Source organism: Pistacia vera, unplaced genomic scaffold (genome assembly GCF_008641045.1).
Source record: "Pistacia vera cultivar Batoury unplaced genomic scaffold, PisVer_v2 Contig27, whole genome shotgun sequence".
Classification (NCBI taxonomy): domain Eukaryota; kingdom Viridiplantae; phylum Streptophyta; class Magnoliopsida; order Sapindales; family Anacardiaceae; genus Pistacia; species Pistacia vera.
In genome coordinates, this window is record NW_022196079.1 from 590,339 (window position 1) to 608,892 (window position 18,554).

At 34.8% G+C, this 18,554-nt stretch overlaps 1 protein-coding gene and 2 pseudogenes across 1 annotated transcript; all 3 read left to right on the plus strand.

Moving 5' to 3' along the window:
• The first annotated feature begins 3,081 nt into the window (after window positions 1-3,081).
• On the plus strand, window positions 3,082-4,255 carry LOC116133460 (annotated as a pseudogene).
• A 3,743-nt stretch (window positions 4,256-7,998) lies between these two features.
• LOC116133473 (HVA22-like protein c) lies at window positions 7,999-9,519 on the plus strand. Its single transcript, XM_031419178.1, has 5 exons — window positions 7,999-8,165; window positions 8,296-8,322; window positions 8,432-8,554; window positions 8,873-9,122; window positions 9,318-9,519. The coding sequence occupies exons 1-5, from the start codon at window positions 8,110-8,112 to the stop codon at window positions 9,384-9,386; spliced, it is 525 nt and encodes a 174-aa protein (XP_031275038.1). The 5' UTR covers window positions 7,999-8,109; the 3' UTR covers window positions 9,387-9,519.
• A 7,468-nt stretch (window positions 9,520-16,987) lies between these two features.
• LOC116133410 lies at window positions 16,988-18,554 on the plus strand (annotated as a pseudogene).

The window sequence follows — 18,554 nt, forward strand, 5'->3', positions numbered from 1 at the left end:
GTACTCATGGGTTGTTCTCTACTACATTGTTGGTATTAGAACAAAGATTATTAATATTCTAATGCATATACGTTGAAACTACCTTTTTGTTTGGAGAATTGTACAAACTACGTACATAGCCATAACAAAGTTAAGTAATTGAAGGGTGGGTTAAGTGCCAATATTCCGACAAATTGGTTTAAATGATTAGAGTAGAATGGATGGTAAGGCATCCACATCACCGGCATAGGTGGCAAGGCACGTGATTTCTCATCACTCTTATCTTTGTGATAAAAATCTCATGGGACCCTAATTAAATGTCGATTCTACCCTAATCCTTCATTTTCTCAAATCACTTGTGTTCTTCATAACAAACAAATCTTTCTCATTTGGATCTCTAATAATTCCACCAAACTATATGACTCCACATTTGAAGAAACTATTAGTAATCATCCATTTATAAATTTATATATTCTTTAAGATTCCTAATAATTAATAATCGTACTCTATTCTAGAAGTTGTTTTGTAATTTGGTAACATAAATAATAAAAACATGTTTTTCTATATCTCCTTTTCCGAATGAAACACATGGGTTCTATGTTTCTTCAAAGTTTTAGGAAGTGATTAGAATTAAACTATGGTGCAATTAGGGTTACAGTAGAAAGTGATAATGTCGTTGGGCAGTGCATGAGACAAGTTTGATATATATTATTATTGGGTTTTTGTGGGTGACTGAGGAGAAGGGTAGAGAGAGTTATGGTGAAAAAGTACATATGTAAATTGGAATTAATGAGATGACCAACATGTATTTCAAATCAAATTTTAATCCTAGGAATGGTCATTATCTATTTAGATAAATGATTACAGTACTTGAATTCGATTCATGATGAGTTAGGTATGTTGGTTGTTGAATTTATATTATTATTTTTGAAGGTTTACCGTATGGCATATTATCATTATTATTTGTGCTGTATGTAGATATATATATTATTTGTTCCCTTTTAAGTTACACTTAGGGTTGTTTGTCACATGGGTTAGACATGCCATGCTTTCTCACTTCACTGCACTGGTGGGGGCCGGCTACCATTCGTTTATATTTTGAATGTTAAGTTGCAGGGTAATTAATAATTTGGTGAAAATGAAATAAGTAGCTAGGTTTATCCAGTAGATATTAGGATTGAAGAAAATGAAAAAGACGTATAAGTGTTGAGTTGTAAGGCTTTTTTGAGTCAACAAATTTAGCTTTCCATAAGACCACAACTTTTAAGGACCACTCACTCATATTGAGCTGTGTGGCTCACATGTCTGAAATTCGAGATCTCAATAAGTGTTGTCTATATCATCCCATAATGTCATAATTCCAACTCCCATTTGGGACTTAAATTATTCACACCTTACAAATTCGAGATTATAAGTCTATTACTCGTTGATTTATTATACATTGCCAGTTTGAAGTCTCTTATGAACAATATTAAACTTGTAACGTCACCATATTAATATAATGATGCCACTATGAGACAATTTAATCCAATTATATTTATATTATGAATGAAGAAATTAACACATTTTCTTTCCTATCACACTATTTTGTTTTTGTTTGTTTAGTGCTTTCTTTTGAAAATCTTTATGCAAAGATTGACTTTTTTTTTACCTCAATATGGAGCGGTTAGGCTCGTTCACTTCACTTTGTGATTAATTCCCCTAAAAAAAAAAAAAAAAAACCAACCCGTAGTTAATAGTATGAATATATATTTTGTCTGGCTAAAATTTAAACAATTTGAAGAACTATTTTAATCCCATAGTGATGCATGGTGGGGGGTTTTTGCCAATGCATGCAATTTAATTATTATTTATTATTTATGATTTATCCCACTAACACAAAATACAATAGTAACTTAAAGATAGATTTGTTTGAATCTTTATAAGCCATGTACTATCTTCTCCAGGATATCTCAAATTATTTTTAGTTCTTTATGAACAAATATCAAAATATAAATTCACTGACTGTGTAGTGAAGGATGAGCAACTCAATATATGTATTTTTTTTTTTTCCAAGTAATGAATTTATTTTAGTAGCATATTTATAATAATGAAAATTATAATATTTTTTTCTAATTATGTTTGTTGAAATAAATGAGTAATGGATAATAAACATAAATTTTAATTGATTAATTCTTATATATGATAGTTGCAAAATGGTTTCTAATCATGTTAATTATGATTAGATTATTTGTCATAATAACATAATCTTAAAATCATAATATGAGATTGTGCTCAAATGTCTTATAGAATACAAATTAAAATATTGTTATAAAGCACAACACCTGTAATTTTTTCCACAAGCACTAAATTATATTGTTATTATTATTATTTTCTTTTGACAAAATATAGAATTATAATAAAATAAATATTATTAATATTTAAAGAGTAATAAAAGAAAAATTACCTGTGAAGCGCAAATATAAAAAAGAAATAATAGAAAAGGGAATTAAGGGGTGGTAAGTGGAAAGGCAAAAGGCAATGATTATGTGAATGGGATGGAGCCACTTGTTGAATATTTTTTTCTTTACCAGTCTTTCTTTCAGTTTTTTTGACTTGGGAGATGGGTCCCACCTCAGGCCACCACTGTCTTTAGATTGAATGATAAACAGCACGCACGTGGAGTCTGAATCAAGGGACTGTCCAACCACAATAATATAAATAAATAAACCCAGATTGTTATTTTTAATTTTTAGATTTTTTCAAATTACAAGCAGATCCCTACACATTTCAAACTATTGCTTTTAATCCACCCCTTATAATAATTCTCACTCTGTATTTGTTGCTTAAAGCTTATTGCTTTTCTTGCTTGTTCTTCTCTTCCCTTATCTTATTTTTTTTTTTTTTTCCTTCTTCTCATTTCTCTCTCTTTCTTTTCACAACTCAGCAGCCAGCTCCCATCTCAGAGGAATTTCAAGTTACACGACACAACAGAAAGAGAGAGACCCACTCGGTCACCAGTCTCCGAAATTCATCAACTGGGTCACTCGCAGATGTACTCGCAAAATTAAAAAAAAAAAAAAAAACTTAAAAAAAATATAGCGAGCTGAGCCCCCTCATATCATGGAAAGAAAATGGGATCCGCAGGCCAAATTCCCTCTACAACTCTTAGAGAAAAGAGACAACAACAACACCATCAACAACAAGAAGCTTCATGCTCCGCCTATCCTTCTTGAACTAACCGGTAACGACGACGACGACGACACAAACAACATCACTGAACCCAGCTTCTCAAATCGCTCTCTACTCAAGTTTCTGAGCGCCAAGAAACCTCCTCCGAAGAGGACCTCAACGAAGGACAGGCACACCAAAGTTGATGGACGTGGGCGCCGGATCCGCATGCCTGCCGCCTGTGCAGCTAGGGTTTTTCAGTTGACCCGAGAACTTGGCCACAAATCGGACGGTGAAACCATTGATGGGTTGCTTCAACGGCAGAGCCAGCTGTGATTGCCGCCACTGGAACAGTACTATACCTGCAAATTTACGTCCCTTAATATATCTTTAAGGAGTTCAGGTTCTAGTATATCTGCAAGTCATTTGAGGAACAGTTTATTCAATCCGAATTTCGGTTCACAACAATTAAAATATTCGAAATGATGGGAAAGAAATATAATTGATGATTCATCCAACAGAGAAGGTTTTGTTTCCGTGTTCCTTTCATCAGATGTTCATTGAGCTTTCTTTAAGTTCTAGTAATGTGAATGCTATTTACAAACTAATAATCATAAGCAAGAGTTACGTGATCATAACACAAGTTTAGATATGGCGTCTAATAATGCGGAGACGAGTATGGGAAGGAAGAGAAGGCCGGTGGCGGAGCAAGAATTGGCGCAAAATCAGTTGGGGAATTACTTGATTCAATCAGTACAGGGTCTTTCCGGCAAGTCAAAGCACGACTCCGCGACATTTTGGATGGTGCAAATCCAAGTAACCAAGTTGTGAGTGGTGGTGGTGACCCCATGTGGACATTTCCTTCTTCGGTTGGTAACAGTAATATGTATCGGGGCTCTATGTCTAGTGGGGTTCATTTTGTGAATTTTCCAACACCTATGGCGCTTTTGCCTGGACAGCAATTGGGTTCAGGAATTGGTGGCAGTGGTGGCATGATGAGTGATAGCCATTTAGGCATGCTTGCTGCGCTTAATGCATATAGAACCCTTCCCGGTTCTGTTGCTCGGAGTCTCCGGCCAGTGCCTCTCATCAACACCATGGCGGTGAGATGGCCAGATTCAACTAGTCATCATTCCTGAGTGTATGGTTTGATCATCGTCTTGTTAATTTTCTTTTACTTATATATGTGCATATTGCTACACAGAGGCACTGCTTTGATATTGAGTTGAAATATCAGATTTTTGGTGTAGAGCTGAGGAAATTTAATTAGGGTTTGATGATGAGAGATTAATTTTATTAACACGAACAGAGTATTAGCTGGTTCTGAAGAAGTCTTAATTATTATTATTTCTTCTGGGTTACTAATTAAGAATGTTGTCATATTTTCAAGATTACTTAGCTATAGCTATAACATTTCTTTGGTTTAAGAAAGAGACTAATATGCACAATATTGAAATTTTGTTGAGACTCTTTACTAACTTGCACTTGATGTTATTAGTTTAACAAACTTCACATTCTATAATCTCTTATCTCCTAGTTCACTCAACAGGTGAGAATTATGAGGAAACTAATTAATATGCTTTACATGATATTTTTCTACAATTAATCATGTGTTGTGGGTATATATGATTTTGTGATTTTGATACCATGATGATCAAATCGAAAAAAGGTCCAGCTAGCCTATACTAGGAAGGAGGAGCCCCCCACATAAGATCACATTCAATCTTGATTTGCTCTCTCAGGTGGTGTGAAGTGCAGGTCATTTTGCCAAATGCCAACAATGTTGAACCACTGAGTAGCGAGATCGATGATCGTATTATATATCTTCCTCTTTTTCATTAGGAATGAGAGCTATATTAGATATATATATATCAAATTCGTTTAATTGATGGTTGTATAATTAAAGACCTTCAATTCCATACCTGTCCCAAATATTTATCATCTCTGACCCTTCATCAGATGGCCTATTCTCCTTGATGGATCATCCTAACTCTTCTTTAATTTCTGTACGTACTGTATGACAGGCAATCCGAGATGTGGGACTTCTTGGGCATTTAAGATTACAGTTGGCTTAATTGCTTTTTGTTTTATATAGTGCAGTGAATGATTGGTTAAACATATTTCTTTTAAGGGCTTTGCGTTTATATTACTTAATTCTCTCCTGATGCATGGATGTATGTCTTCCGCATTACATTAATCTATTTATTTACGCAAATTAACGTAACCCTAATTACTTATCTTCTTATATGTAATATCCTTATTATCGATCACCATTATGGGTAAAACTGAAGAGGTGTCATTTGTTGTTAGTTTGTTCTATCTTTTTACTAACTTGCGGTTCAACTGAATTTCGGCTTTACCACTCAGTAATAAAATGAGGTTTCGTAGCTACCTTATGAAGCGGTTAAAATTAGTTAGTCATATCTACCTTGATGGGTTGGTGAATATATATATAGTGTTGGCTGAGTCATCTGATAAGAAATTCACTTGTTGCTCAATCATGTAGAGCATCTATAATTAATGGTCCATACTAGATCTTTACTTAGGGATCCATGTTAAAAATAAAGTGAATCGTGCAAGTTGTTTCCTTAAAAATAACCTAAGTGATTATGGAAATAAATTTATATTTAATAACACGAAGATAGCATATGGATCAGTCTCCATATGTTCTAGTTCATGTGATGTCTTCTATTTCCAATTTGTCCATGGAAATGATGATCTATGTATGTAGAGTACCCATTATTAGTTGAATATTAATGTATCTAAACTTTTAAATGTTTTGGGTAGCTAGACATATAAAACTGAATTAATGTGTATAATAAGGAGTAATTGATTTCGGAATGGGGTAGGCTTTTCATTCATCATCAAATAAAACATGCACTATGGCCTATAGGGATTAAGGTCCCGTAGTTTAAAACTTTCTCATACTATTTAATTATAGCCCTAACTGTACCACTGCTCCTCCTTAATTCTCAATAAATAATTGCTTATCCTCTACGTAAGTCCTCTATATTGCCTCCTACCGATTTCATCATGAAAATTAAAAGAAATTAAATCAAGACAGAGGCAATTCATATAACATTGTAATTTGCAAATGCTACCACTAGGCTATATACCTGAACTTCTTTCATATAAATAGTACTAGAGAGTCAACTTTAAGATGCAAAAGGCTATGCAATTCATAGAGCAGACTTAGGCATTCTGGTCTATGATTGAATTACCCAGAAATGCATTTATTCAGTCCTACTGGAAGCTGCATGATAATTTCAGATTTATTTTAGTTAGACTGTGTTTGGTGAATATTAGTGATGATTGTTAATTAATAATGGTTAAATTAATGTTATGCACAGTGGGTGCCATAATGCCCTAGCTGGCATATTATATATTTATTTGTCTAGGTCACTTACTTTCCAGTTCATTTCCATTCTTTTTTTCATGTCTATTTCTTATATATATGTAACTATTTATATTAAAATTCACAGAATCTATGATTTATATAAAATTAATAAATTTAAATTCAAAGGAATTAATATATTATAAGCTGCTGGATGAACTGTCAGGTTTTTTTCATGAGCTATAAATATATACTACATGGAAAGATATGATCGTTTGCTCCCTTATTTATTATCTGGCTGACTTTTCTTTCTTCTTCACTTTAATAATTTCATTCATTTTTTAATATGAATATCTGGCAGGCATCATATGCATATGCTCCATCTCCAATTGACCTAGATGACACTTGACAGGGATATGAAAATTCCGCTCTACTACTAATTCCATCATCATCATCAACCAGATTTTATTAAAAAAAAAAAAAAAGCATCGTAAATTAATATATATTCACGTTTTTATTTTATATTTATTATTTCTTAGCTAAAAACGAAGAGTATATATGGATCAATACAGTAGATCGAGGAGAGATATAAAATAAATTTTTATCAACTATTTGTTTATATACAAAACAAGTTAAAAGGACTTAAAATTTAATTAATAATGTAGTAGAATCAAATCATCTCATTTACTATAGTTTTTACTTCTTTCCAACCTTAACAAATTCAAGGACTTAAAATTGTTTTATTTTTTTCCTATCAAAATATGCTTAATAGTATTATCTGTGCAAGGATTTGGAAAGTGAGCAAGTGAATGGTTGGCCTTTAAATTCAAAACAACTTAAAGGATGAGTTTGATGCAGAAACAACAAATACATATATATTCTTGGGCTGAGTTTATGACAACTTTCTTCTGACTTTGCATCTTGCTACTTCCTTTTGGTGAAAGGTATCTTGCAACAATCATATTATATCACTCTCTCATTCATAAGAATTGGGCCTTGTCTACGTACTTTTGGTAAGTGCACCTACAGTTAACTCTAAACTTGGATTGGACCAAGATCTTTGCCTGAGCTGCGATTAAGTTATAAAATATAATACACAAATAGATATCCACGGGTTATACGATCTTTAAAAGTTGTCCCGATCCAGCCTAACAAATCTCATAGGATCGTGTCCCACTGACACTGAGTAGACTCAGTTTGGTTCATCCAGGAGGGTCCCCCTCGGTCAAGTTTGTCAAACTTGCAGGAGAAATCATTATTTGAGACTTGGTTTCTGTAGAATCCATCACACCTTAACCCAATAACTTCTCCTACATAATTTTAACACATCAAACACAATAAAAACAGGACAAGTGGAAATTTTGCGGTTTTGGTAAGGTGGCAAGTAGGAATTGGTGCATTTGAAAGGAGGGTTGTGACAACTTCACAACAGATTAAATTCAAACATTCGGTGCCTCTTTTCTTGTGCACCTTAAGATTCTCCGGAAATTTAGTTCCCACAAAAAGACTCACTTTATATATTCTTCCTTTCTTTCTTTTCTTTGTTGCTTTACAGTTTTCATACTTTTAAAACTTTTTAGTTTCGCGTTCTCTTAATTAGAAAACCACGCTCACACTAGCACTACCAAAGACAGTAAAAGCAAGTTATGAGTTCCCGGAATTTTCTCCAAGTTGTTGCTAAGAACTTTGATGTTCTTGCTTTGTATGTACTTTCTTACCAATGCTTATGACATAATTGAATTTATCATAGAATGCAATTTACACTTGAAAGTTTAATGCATTGTGCTTGTTTTGTTTTACACTAAGTGAATTTCTCTGTTTTTGGTATGCAGGCCTCTAGTTACTCTTGTTTACCCTCTGTAAGTAGGTTTATTATCGTATTGTTTATGCTTGAGGATTTGAACAAATACATTAAGTGGGTGTGAATTTTTGGTTCGTGCATTTATATGGTTCGTGTTCTTTTGACAGATATGCTTCAATTAAGGCTATAGAGGCGAAGTCTGTTTCTGATGACCAACAATGGCTTACATATTGGGTTCTGTATTCTATGATCACACTCTTCGAACTTACTTTTGCCAAAATGCTTGAACTGTAAGCTATCTTGTTATACTTCTCAACTTTATCTGATATTCAACAATGTGGGATTTCATATTTGCTTATCAATTTTACATTGACTACTCCAGTGGCTTTTTAATTTTGATTCAGTTTAACATGGCAATCTTGGAATTACTCTGAACATGGAATATAACTGTAGAACTTAATGATTTTCATTTTAAGGAAAACTGATTATTCAACATTATTGTTTGGATCAACTTAGTAATGGACTCATTGAATAGCTTATTTTTTGTAGTGGATTCTTAAGAAAGTTTAAATATCTCATTTTGAACTGCAATTTATTCTTATTCTTAGGATTGCTATATGGCCTTATATCAAGCTGTTTGTTACATGCTGGCTGGTATTACCACATTTCAATGGAGCAGCACACGTTTATCGGAACTTCATTAGACCTTTCTATATGAACCCACAAAGTGCAACTTCTAAAATCTGGTATGTCCCAAGGAAGAAGGACTTCTTCAGCAAACCAGATGATGTTCTAACCGCTGCTGAAAGATATATTCAAGAGCATGGTACAGAAGCATTTGAAAGGCTTATGACCAAGGTATGACTAAAATTGTTTTTTTCTTTTTTTTGGTGCAGGACTTGGAAAAAAGAAAATACTAAATGTCTATAAAAACTTTGTTCTGCTTCACTGCTGATAAAGAGAAGCTTGCAATTTCTATTTACCAAGTTTCAGAAAGTACAAAAGGGTATTCTGTTAATTCAGGAGGACCATATTTGTTTGTTTAATTTGCAGGCTGAAAGAGAAGAAAGGGCGAGGAGGAGCAACAATTATATGATCTTTGATGATGATTATATATATTGAATTTCAGTGTCCACAAAAATGATGCCTAGTTTCATTGTTTTTGTTTCGTGTGTTGCATTGAAAATGCTAGTTTAGTACAATGAGAGTGGAATTTGGATTGTGTCCATGTTCAGGGACAAAACAAGACTTTGATTTTGCTTAACCATCTCTACCCTTTTTATCAATTAAATTTGGTTAATTAGTTTGGTCCTGCTTTTACCATAACAGTACTATTGCATGTAAACACACACCAAAAGCTTCATGCTTTTCGAAAGCAATTCCTTCATGTGCCCCAAAAAAGGAAAAAAAGGATATTCACAGATTCATTTTCATCATATTTAGAGCGAGATTCTCTGCGGTTTAGGCATCAATTTTAGTGGCAGCACTTTTTACCTGTGAAAATCAGAGATGAGATGTTGGAGGAAATATGCCCTTCTATTGATGTTATATAACTAAATTATTATGTAACTTTTTGAATTATATAACTTAATCATTCATTAGTATAATTTATTATTAATCCTTAATAGTAGGTTATTATAGTTAATTATATAAAATATTATGGACTAGAAATGCATCAATTGGTCATCGAAAACTGATCACAGCCTTTGAATTTCACCGATTGGATAATTCATATTTTTATTAAGGTAATAAAATTGGTATCAAAGTGATCCTCATTGAACAATCTATCTATATGAATATTTTTCAACATAAATAAATGTGGAGTTTGGCCAAGATCCGATGTAGAAAGTGCCGTCACCTAAATTTTCTCTATCAGATCTCAACCAAAAGTCACACTTACTACTAAAAGCAATAATAATGTTAGATTAGCGTTGAGAGATGATTTTTTATACAAATATTGTCATTAGAACTCACCAAACAATTTTCTAAGCACCAGATCTTGACGACCGCCAATTGGATAATGTCGAAAACAAAGTACGAATATTTACATGTACAAAAAGTAGGGTTGCTTGTAATACAAAAAAAATGATACACATAGAAATCGTCGACATGTAACCCAACCTAGAGCGTAGAGATGCGCTGTACTGATCGTGGGGAAAAATTTAAAAGGGTGAGCTAAAGGTGGATAATAATAGGTTTTATAGAGGAAAAAATACTTTACTTCATCAAACAAATATTTTGAGACCTTATTTACACAAAACACAAAGGCATAATATCATGAGAATATATGATGATGCACAATGGATAAATCATCACCACAACACTCAAGAACATTTAACATCCACCACCTCTGCAAGTGCCCCTAACATAGCCAGAGCCACTGAATGTCAATCACTTCGTGTGCGTTCTGCACACTTGCAATAGTTATGTGCTCACTTCATGTGCGCGTTGCACACTTGCCCACTTCTTGTACATGTTACACACTTGCATTTGGCTCACCTCGTGTGTCCTGTTCGCACACTTGCATTGGTTTTCTGGCCCACTCTTCAAGTCAGCCGAAACCAACTCCTCTCTATGCCATCAATCACACCTCAATGTTAGGATCCCACATTAAAAGGAAAAAATGGTGGGCATGTGGGTTATAAAAGCTTGAGTATCCTCCTTTGACAAACCGATTTTCCAAGGAGAGTTCTATCCAAGCCCATGAAAGACCTATGACCCAACCCAAATTATTGAGTTATTGGAATGTGGACCTATCAATTGGTATCAGAGCATGATCCCGTGCCTATGTGGCAGCACACGCTTGGCAAGCTGACCCATGGTAGGCTGACCTTGGGCCTGGGCTGCTACCCCGAGAAAGGGCATGGAGGCCCGAAGGAAAGGGGATTCGCGTAGTCACCCAAGAGGTAAAGAGGCCGACGGGGGTAAAGAGGCCGACGTGGACGTCGGTTGCAGAAGCGTGGTGGAATGTTAGGATCCCACATTGAAAGGGAAAATGGTGGACATGTGGGTTATAAAGGTTTGGGCACCCTCCCTTGGCAAGCCGGTTTTCTAAGGAGAGTTCTACCCAAGCCTATGAAAGACCCATGGCCCAACCCAAGTTGTTGAGTTATTGAAGTGGGTTCCTATCAATTGGTATCAAAACATGATCTTGCACCTATGTGGCAACGTACACGTGGCAGACTGACCTTGGGCCCGAATTGCTACCCCGAGAAAGGGCATGGAGGCCCGAGGAAAAGAGGATCTGCGTAGTCACCCAAGGGGTAAAGAGGCCGATGTGGACGTCGGTTGCGGAAGCGTGGTGGAATGTTAGGATCCCACATTGAAAGAGAAAAGGGTGGACATGTGGATTATAAAGGCTGGGACACCCTCCCTTGACAAACGGGTTTTCTAAGGAGAGTTCTATCCAAGCCTATGAAAGGCCCATGGCCCAACATAAATTGTTGGGTTATTGGAATGGTTCCTATCACTAAATTAATCATTTTCAGCAACCTTTAATTTCATATGAACACCATATACAACAAGCAGCATAAAAATCAAATTTTTAAAACCCGTCTACTGCAAAATCATCTGCACAACACCACTTCCAGTCCACTAACCAACCACCAACACATTTCAATTTATCACAACAAGACAAAGATTCAAAATAAACAAGTATCACACCCAAAAACCAATACTTGGGAACAACTCAACCCAACACTTGTCGAGCACACCGCCAACTAATATAAATATACCAGCATAGTTCCATATTCAAAATTAATCATGCATTTCAATTTAAAAGAAAAACTAATTATGTGCAAATTCCCATGTAATACATCTCTGCACAGGTCTTTACACATGCACAACCACCCCCATGTCATCCACATTCAAGTACGATCACACTCCATGAACAATTTATTCAGTTGACTTCCTACGCATGCAATTACATCTTACAATGAAATTAAACAAAATTACCATTAGTACAACTTTCCAGCAACCGAAAAGCACATGCAATATACCATTAACAACTTTAATTTAATCATTAATTTGTATACCTGCACAATTGCGGGAAAATAAGGAATGAAATTGAAAATCATTTTGATATATATATGTATACCACTCAGCCACAAAACCTTCTTCTTTACTTGATCAAATTAAGGCTCGGGTTCCTTCTCTCCTTCACCTAATTATTTCATTTTTTTTTCTTTGCAAAATATCAGCAAATTCTCAAGGAAAGAAAGAATAAGATATAAAAATAAGCTTGGTAAATGAATGTATGCATGAAATCCCAACTTGCCTCTTCCTACCAAAGAATCAATTTTTCTTTAATCTCCTCCAAAAACCTCTCGGCACTCTACGAGAGGAAATTTAACTGGTATGACCTCTCAAGTTTGTATTTAAGAAAATGACATTGAAAATGTTTTACATTTTTTTAAAGTTCGAAAAACTGATGTGGCACACTTAAGAATTACTAAACATGTAAAAAAGGTTAGACTGAAAAGATTTAAACATATATGGGTAATAGTATAATTAGCGAAAATTTCTTTAAAATTTAAAAATAAAAAATGACTTCCCCCAATCAAAATCAATTAAGCGGACTCAACCCCCCCACATTCAAATCGCTTAAGCGACCTAAAAAACCCCCGACAGAAACAACCACCCTTCAGCGCGTTTTTCTTCTCGTTTTTTGCCACCCATTGTCGAAATCCTTTGCTATTTGTATTGAAGGCATTCCCTCTTACTTACAAAGAAACAATGGCTGACCTAAACAAAGATTTTGACAAAGACCCAACCCCTTTCCAAATCATGGATGTGAGTGGTTCGAAAATTGGAGAATCGAAGGTTGCGGTGGAGCAACTTCCGATGACTGAAGTTACTCCACCAGGAGAAGATACGACACCGGCAGAAGACTTGTCGCCAGCCAAACAAGGGAGGGCAGAAGTTGAAATTGAAAATGAAGAGGAGGATGCCGGTGCAACTTCAGGCGAGGAGGTGGAAGAAGATGAAGAAAAGGTAATAATCTATATATTTTATGAAATTATTGTTTGTTTGTGCCAATTTAGGGATATTTGGTTGGTGTTTGTTGTTAGGGTCATTGTTACATTTTTTCGAGCAGTTGGAGGGCATTAGAGGAGTGAGTGTTTTGGGCTTCCAGAGGAGCGGGGAAGCCAAGAGAGGCCATAGGGAGGTTGTTTGTGGTAGTTTGGATGACTTTTGTTGACAAAGAGAGTGGAATAAGGGGGCTGCCCTACATATTGTAGGGTTGTCCACGCGCAATTGGTCCTATAATATGCAGGTAAGCCCTGAGCCCCCCCTATGTAGCTCTCTTCTACGAAGACCAGAGAACTGAACCTACCACAACAGCCTCTCTTGTCTTCACTAGACCTCTGGAAGCCAAAAACAACCACTCCCCCAATGCATTCCAACATGTTGCTTATTTTGGTTTTTTGTTGTGTTGATAGGTAGTGTATATCGATTGTGTAATGTTCTAGGAGCATAAATTATAAGGATTATAGGCTTGAGGTTGTAAATGATGTTGTGCCATACTTCCCAGCACAGGTTACTGTTAGGTCTAGTTAGCAAGTGTTTAGGAAAATTAAGGACATTCTAGGTAGGCATCGAAGAGGGATGGACCAATTCAGAAGCTCATGTTTCGGTCATTTTTTGGGTTGGGAGATAATTGGAGTAAGGTCTTTTGGGGGCAGGGTGCACATTATCTTTTGGTGCAGTTTGTTAAATGCAAAAAGAAGAATGAAATGTGGTTTGTGGTTGATGGAAAGCCAATTCAGTTTGGGATGATGGAATTCTACTTAATGATTGGCCCAAATTGTGGGCCCTTTCCAGAATTAGAAGTTGAAGAAAGGGTAAAGAATATCAAGGTTGCCAAAACGTTTGTTAGAAAGGTTCTTGCAGGGCAACAATCAGTTTTGGGTCATGATTTAAAGGAGAGGTTAGAAGCGGAAGGAAATCAATATAGCTCTTTAGAGAAGTTTTGAATGTGCTTGGTATGGTTCGTGCATTCAATCATAATGGCTTGTGACTCAACAAAATCTGTAAACTTGGTTTGGGTGTGATAGCGCAAGTAACAATGACTTCTTTTATTCTTATCCGTGGGTCAGGTTATCATTTCAGTTAACCATTGATTCCCGTGAGGAAAAGACATGGCGATAAAATACCGCCAATATGTCGAGAAGGAGAAACCCAACACATACAATTTATTTGGCTTCCCTTGGGCAATGCAGATAAAATGCAGGCGGTTAAAATTAGTTAGTCATATCTACCTTGATGGGTTGGGAATATATATATGTGTTGGCTGAGTCATCATGATAAGAAATTCAACTTGTTGCTCAATCATGTAAGAGCTATCTATAATTAATGGGTCCATACTAGATCTTTACTTAGGGATCCATGTTAAAAAAAAGTGAATCGTGCAAGTTGTTTCCTTAAAAATAACCTAAGTGATTATGGAAAAATTAATATTTAATAACACGAAGATAGCATATGGATCAGTCTTCCATATGTTCTATTCATTGTGATGTCTTCTATTTCCAATTTGTCCGGAAATGATGATCTATGTATGTAGAGTACCCATTATTAGTTGAATTTAATGTATCTAAACTTTTAAATGTTTTGGGTAGCTAGACATATAAACTGAATTAATGGGTGTTAATTGAGGTAATTGATTTCGGAATGGGTAGGGCTTTTTCATTCATCATCAAATAAGAACATGCACTATGGCCTATAGGGATTAAGGTCCCGTAGTTTATAAACTTTCTTCATACTATTTAATTATGCCCTAACTGTACCACTGCTCCTCCTTAATTCCTCAATAAATAATTGCTTATCCTCTTACGTAATCCTCTATATTGCCTCCTACCGATTTCATTCATGAAATTAAAAGAAATTAAATCAAGAACAAGGCAATTCATATACATTGTAATTTGCAAATGCTACCACTAGGCTATATACCTGAACTTCTTTCATATAAATAGTACTAGAGAGTCAACTTTAAGATGCAAAAGGCATATGCAATTCATAGAGCAGAGACTAGCATTCTGGTCTATGGTTGAATTACCCAGAAATGCATTTATTCAGTCCTACTGGAAGCTGCATGATAATTTCAGATTTAATTTTAGTTAGACTGTGTTTGGTGAATATTAGTGATGATTGTTAATTAATATGGTTGAAGATTAATGTTATGCACAGTGGGTGCCATAATGCCCTAGCTGGCTATTATTATTATTATTTGTCAGGTCTACTTACTTTCCAGTTCATTTCCATTCTTTTTTTCATGTCTATTTCTTATATATGTAACTATTTATATTAAAATTCACAGAATCTATGATTTATATAAAATTAATAATTTAAATTCAAAGGAATTAATATTATTATAAGTGCTGGATGACTGTCAGGTTTTTTTCATGAGCTAATAATAATATACTAACATGGAAAGATATGATCGTTTGCTCCCTTATTATATCTGCTGACTTTTCTTTTCTTCTTCACTTTATAATTTCATTCAATTTTTTAATATGAATATCTGCAGGCATCATATGCATATGCTCCATTCTCCAATTGACTAGATGACATTGACAGGGATATGGAAAATTCCGCCTACATAATTCCATCATCATCTCAAACCATTTTTTATATAAAAAAAAAAAAAGCATAGAAATTAATATAATTCACGTTGTTATTTTATATTTATTATTTCTTAGCTAAAAACGAAGATATATAATATATACGTATCAATACAGTAGATCGAGGAGAGATATAAATAATTTTTTATCAACTATTTGTTTATATACAAACAAGTTAAAAGACTTAAAATTTAATTAATAATGTAGTAGAATCAATCATCTCATTTACTATAGTTTTTACTTCTTTCCAACCTTAACAAATTCATAACCTCAGGCCTTAAAATTGTATATTTTTTTCCTATCAAAATATGCTTAATAGTATTATCTGTGCAAGGATTTGAAAGTGCAGAGTGAATGGTTGGCCTTTAAATTCGAAACAAACTTAAAGGATGGATTTGATGCATGTTTATCTTTCAGAAACAACAAATACATATATTCTTGGGCTGAGTTTTATGACAACTTTATTTGGTTCTTCTGGTTCTGACTTGCATCTTGCTACTTCCTTTTGGTGAAAGATATCTTCAACAATCATATTATATCACTCTCTCATTCATATGAATTGGGCCTTGTCTACTTACTTTTGGTAACTGCACCTACAGTTAACTCTAACTTGGATTGGACCAAGATCTTTGCCTGAGCTGCGATTCAGTTATAATATAATATACAAATAGATGTCCACGGCCACGGTTATACGATCTTTAAAAGTTGTCCATCCAGCCTAACAAATCTCATAGGATCGTGTCCCACTGACACTGAGTAGACTCAGTTGTTTCATCCAGGAGGGTCCCCCTCGGTCAAGTTTGTCAACTTGCAGGGAAATCATTATTTGAGGCTTGTTTCTGTAGAATCCATCACACCCTTAACCCAATAACTTCTACATAATTTTAACAACAATAAAACAGGACAAGTGAAATTTGCGTTTTGGTAAGGTGGCAGTAGGAATTGGTGCATTTGAAAGGAGGGTTGTGACAACTCCAAACAGATTAAGTTCAAACATTCGGTGCCTCTTCTTGTGCACCTTAAGATTCTCCGGAAATTTAGTTCCCACAAAAAGACCCACTTTATATATTCTTCGTTTCTTTCTTTCTTTGTTCTTTACGTTTTCATACTTTTAACTTTTAGGTTCGCGTTCTCTTAATTAGAAAACCACGCTCACACTAGCACTACCAAAGACAGTAAAAGCAAGTTATGAGTTCCCGGAATTTTCTCCAAGTTGTTGCTAAGAACTTTGATGTTCTTGCTTTGTATGTACTTTCTTACCAATGCTTATGACATAATTGAATTTATCATAGAATGCAATTTACACTTGAAAGTTTAATGCATTGTGCTGTTTTGTTTTCCACTAAGTGAATTTCTCTGTTTTTGGTATGCAGGCCTCTAGTTACTCTTGTTTACCCTCTGTAAGTAGGTTTATTATCGTATTGTTTATGCTTGAGGATTTGAACAAATACTAAGTGGTGTGAATTTTGGTTCGTGCATTTATATGTTCGTGTTCTTTTGACAGATATGCTTCAATTAAGCTATAGAGGCGAAGTCTGTTTCTGATGACCACAATGGCTTACATATTGGGTTCTGTATTCTATGATCACACTCTTCGAACTTACTTTTGCCAAAATGCTTGAACTGTAACTATCTTGTTATACTTCTCAACTTTATCTGATTTCAACAATGTGGGATTTCATATTTCAATTTTACATTGCCTACTCCGGCTTTTTAATTTTGATTCAGTTTAACATGGCATCTTGGAATTACTCTGAACATGGAATATAACTGTAGAACTTAATGATCTTCATTTTAAGGAAAACTGATTATTCAACATTATTGTTTGGATCAACTTAGTAATGGACTCATTGAATAGCTTATTTTTTGTAGTGGACTCTTAAGAAAGTTTAAATATCTCATTTTGAACTGCAATTTATTCTATTCTAGGATTGCTATATGCTTATATCAGCTGTTTGTTACATGCTGGCTGGTATTACCACATTTCAATGGAGCAGCACACGTTTATCGGAACTTCATTAGACCTTTCTATAGAACCCACAAAGTGCAACTTCTAAAATCTGGTAGTCCCAAGGAAGAAGTTCTTCAGCAAACCAGTGATGTTCTAACCGCTGCTGAAAGATATATTCAAGAGCATGGTACAGAAGCATTTGAAAGGCTTATGACCAAGGTATGACTAAAATTGTTTTTTTTCTTTTTTTTGGTGCAGGACTTGGAAAGAAAAATACAAGGTCTATAAAACTTTGTTCTGCTTCACTGCTGATAAAGAGAAGCTTGCAATTTCTATTTACCAAGTTTCAGAAAGTACAAAAGTATTCTGTTAATTCAGGAGGACCATATTTGTTTGTTTAATTTGCAGGCGAAGAGAAGAAAGGGCGAGGAGGAGCAACAATTATATGATCTTTGATGATGATTATATATATTGAATTTCAGTGTCCACAAAAATGATGCCTAGTTTCATTGTTTTGTTTCGTGTGTTGCTTGAAATGCTAGTTGTACAATGAGAGTGGAATTTGGATTGTGTCCATGTTCAGGGACAAAACAAGACTTAGATTTTGCTCCCTTTTCATCAATTAATTGGTTAATTAGTTTGGTCCTGCTTTTACCATAACAGTACTATTGCATGACACACACACAAAACTTCATGCTTTTCGAAAGCAATTCCTTCATG

Excerpts from the sequence above, each read along its gene's own strand:
- LOC116133473 (XM_031419178.1), top strand. The coding sequence starts at position 8,110 with ATGAGTTCCCGGAATTTTCTCCAAGTTGTTGCTAAGAACTTTGATGTT. Across the intron at positions 8,323-8,431 it reads GTTACTCTTGTTTACCCTCT|ATATGCTTCAATTAAGGCTA; the intron begins GTAAGTAGGTTT and ends TTCTTTTGACAG. Across the intron at positions 9,123-9,317 it reads TTGAAAGGCTTATGACCAAG|GCTGAAAGAGAAGAAAGGGC; the intron begins GTATGACTAAAA and ends TTTAATTTGCAG.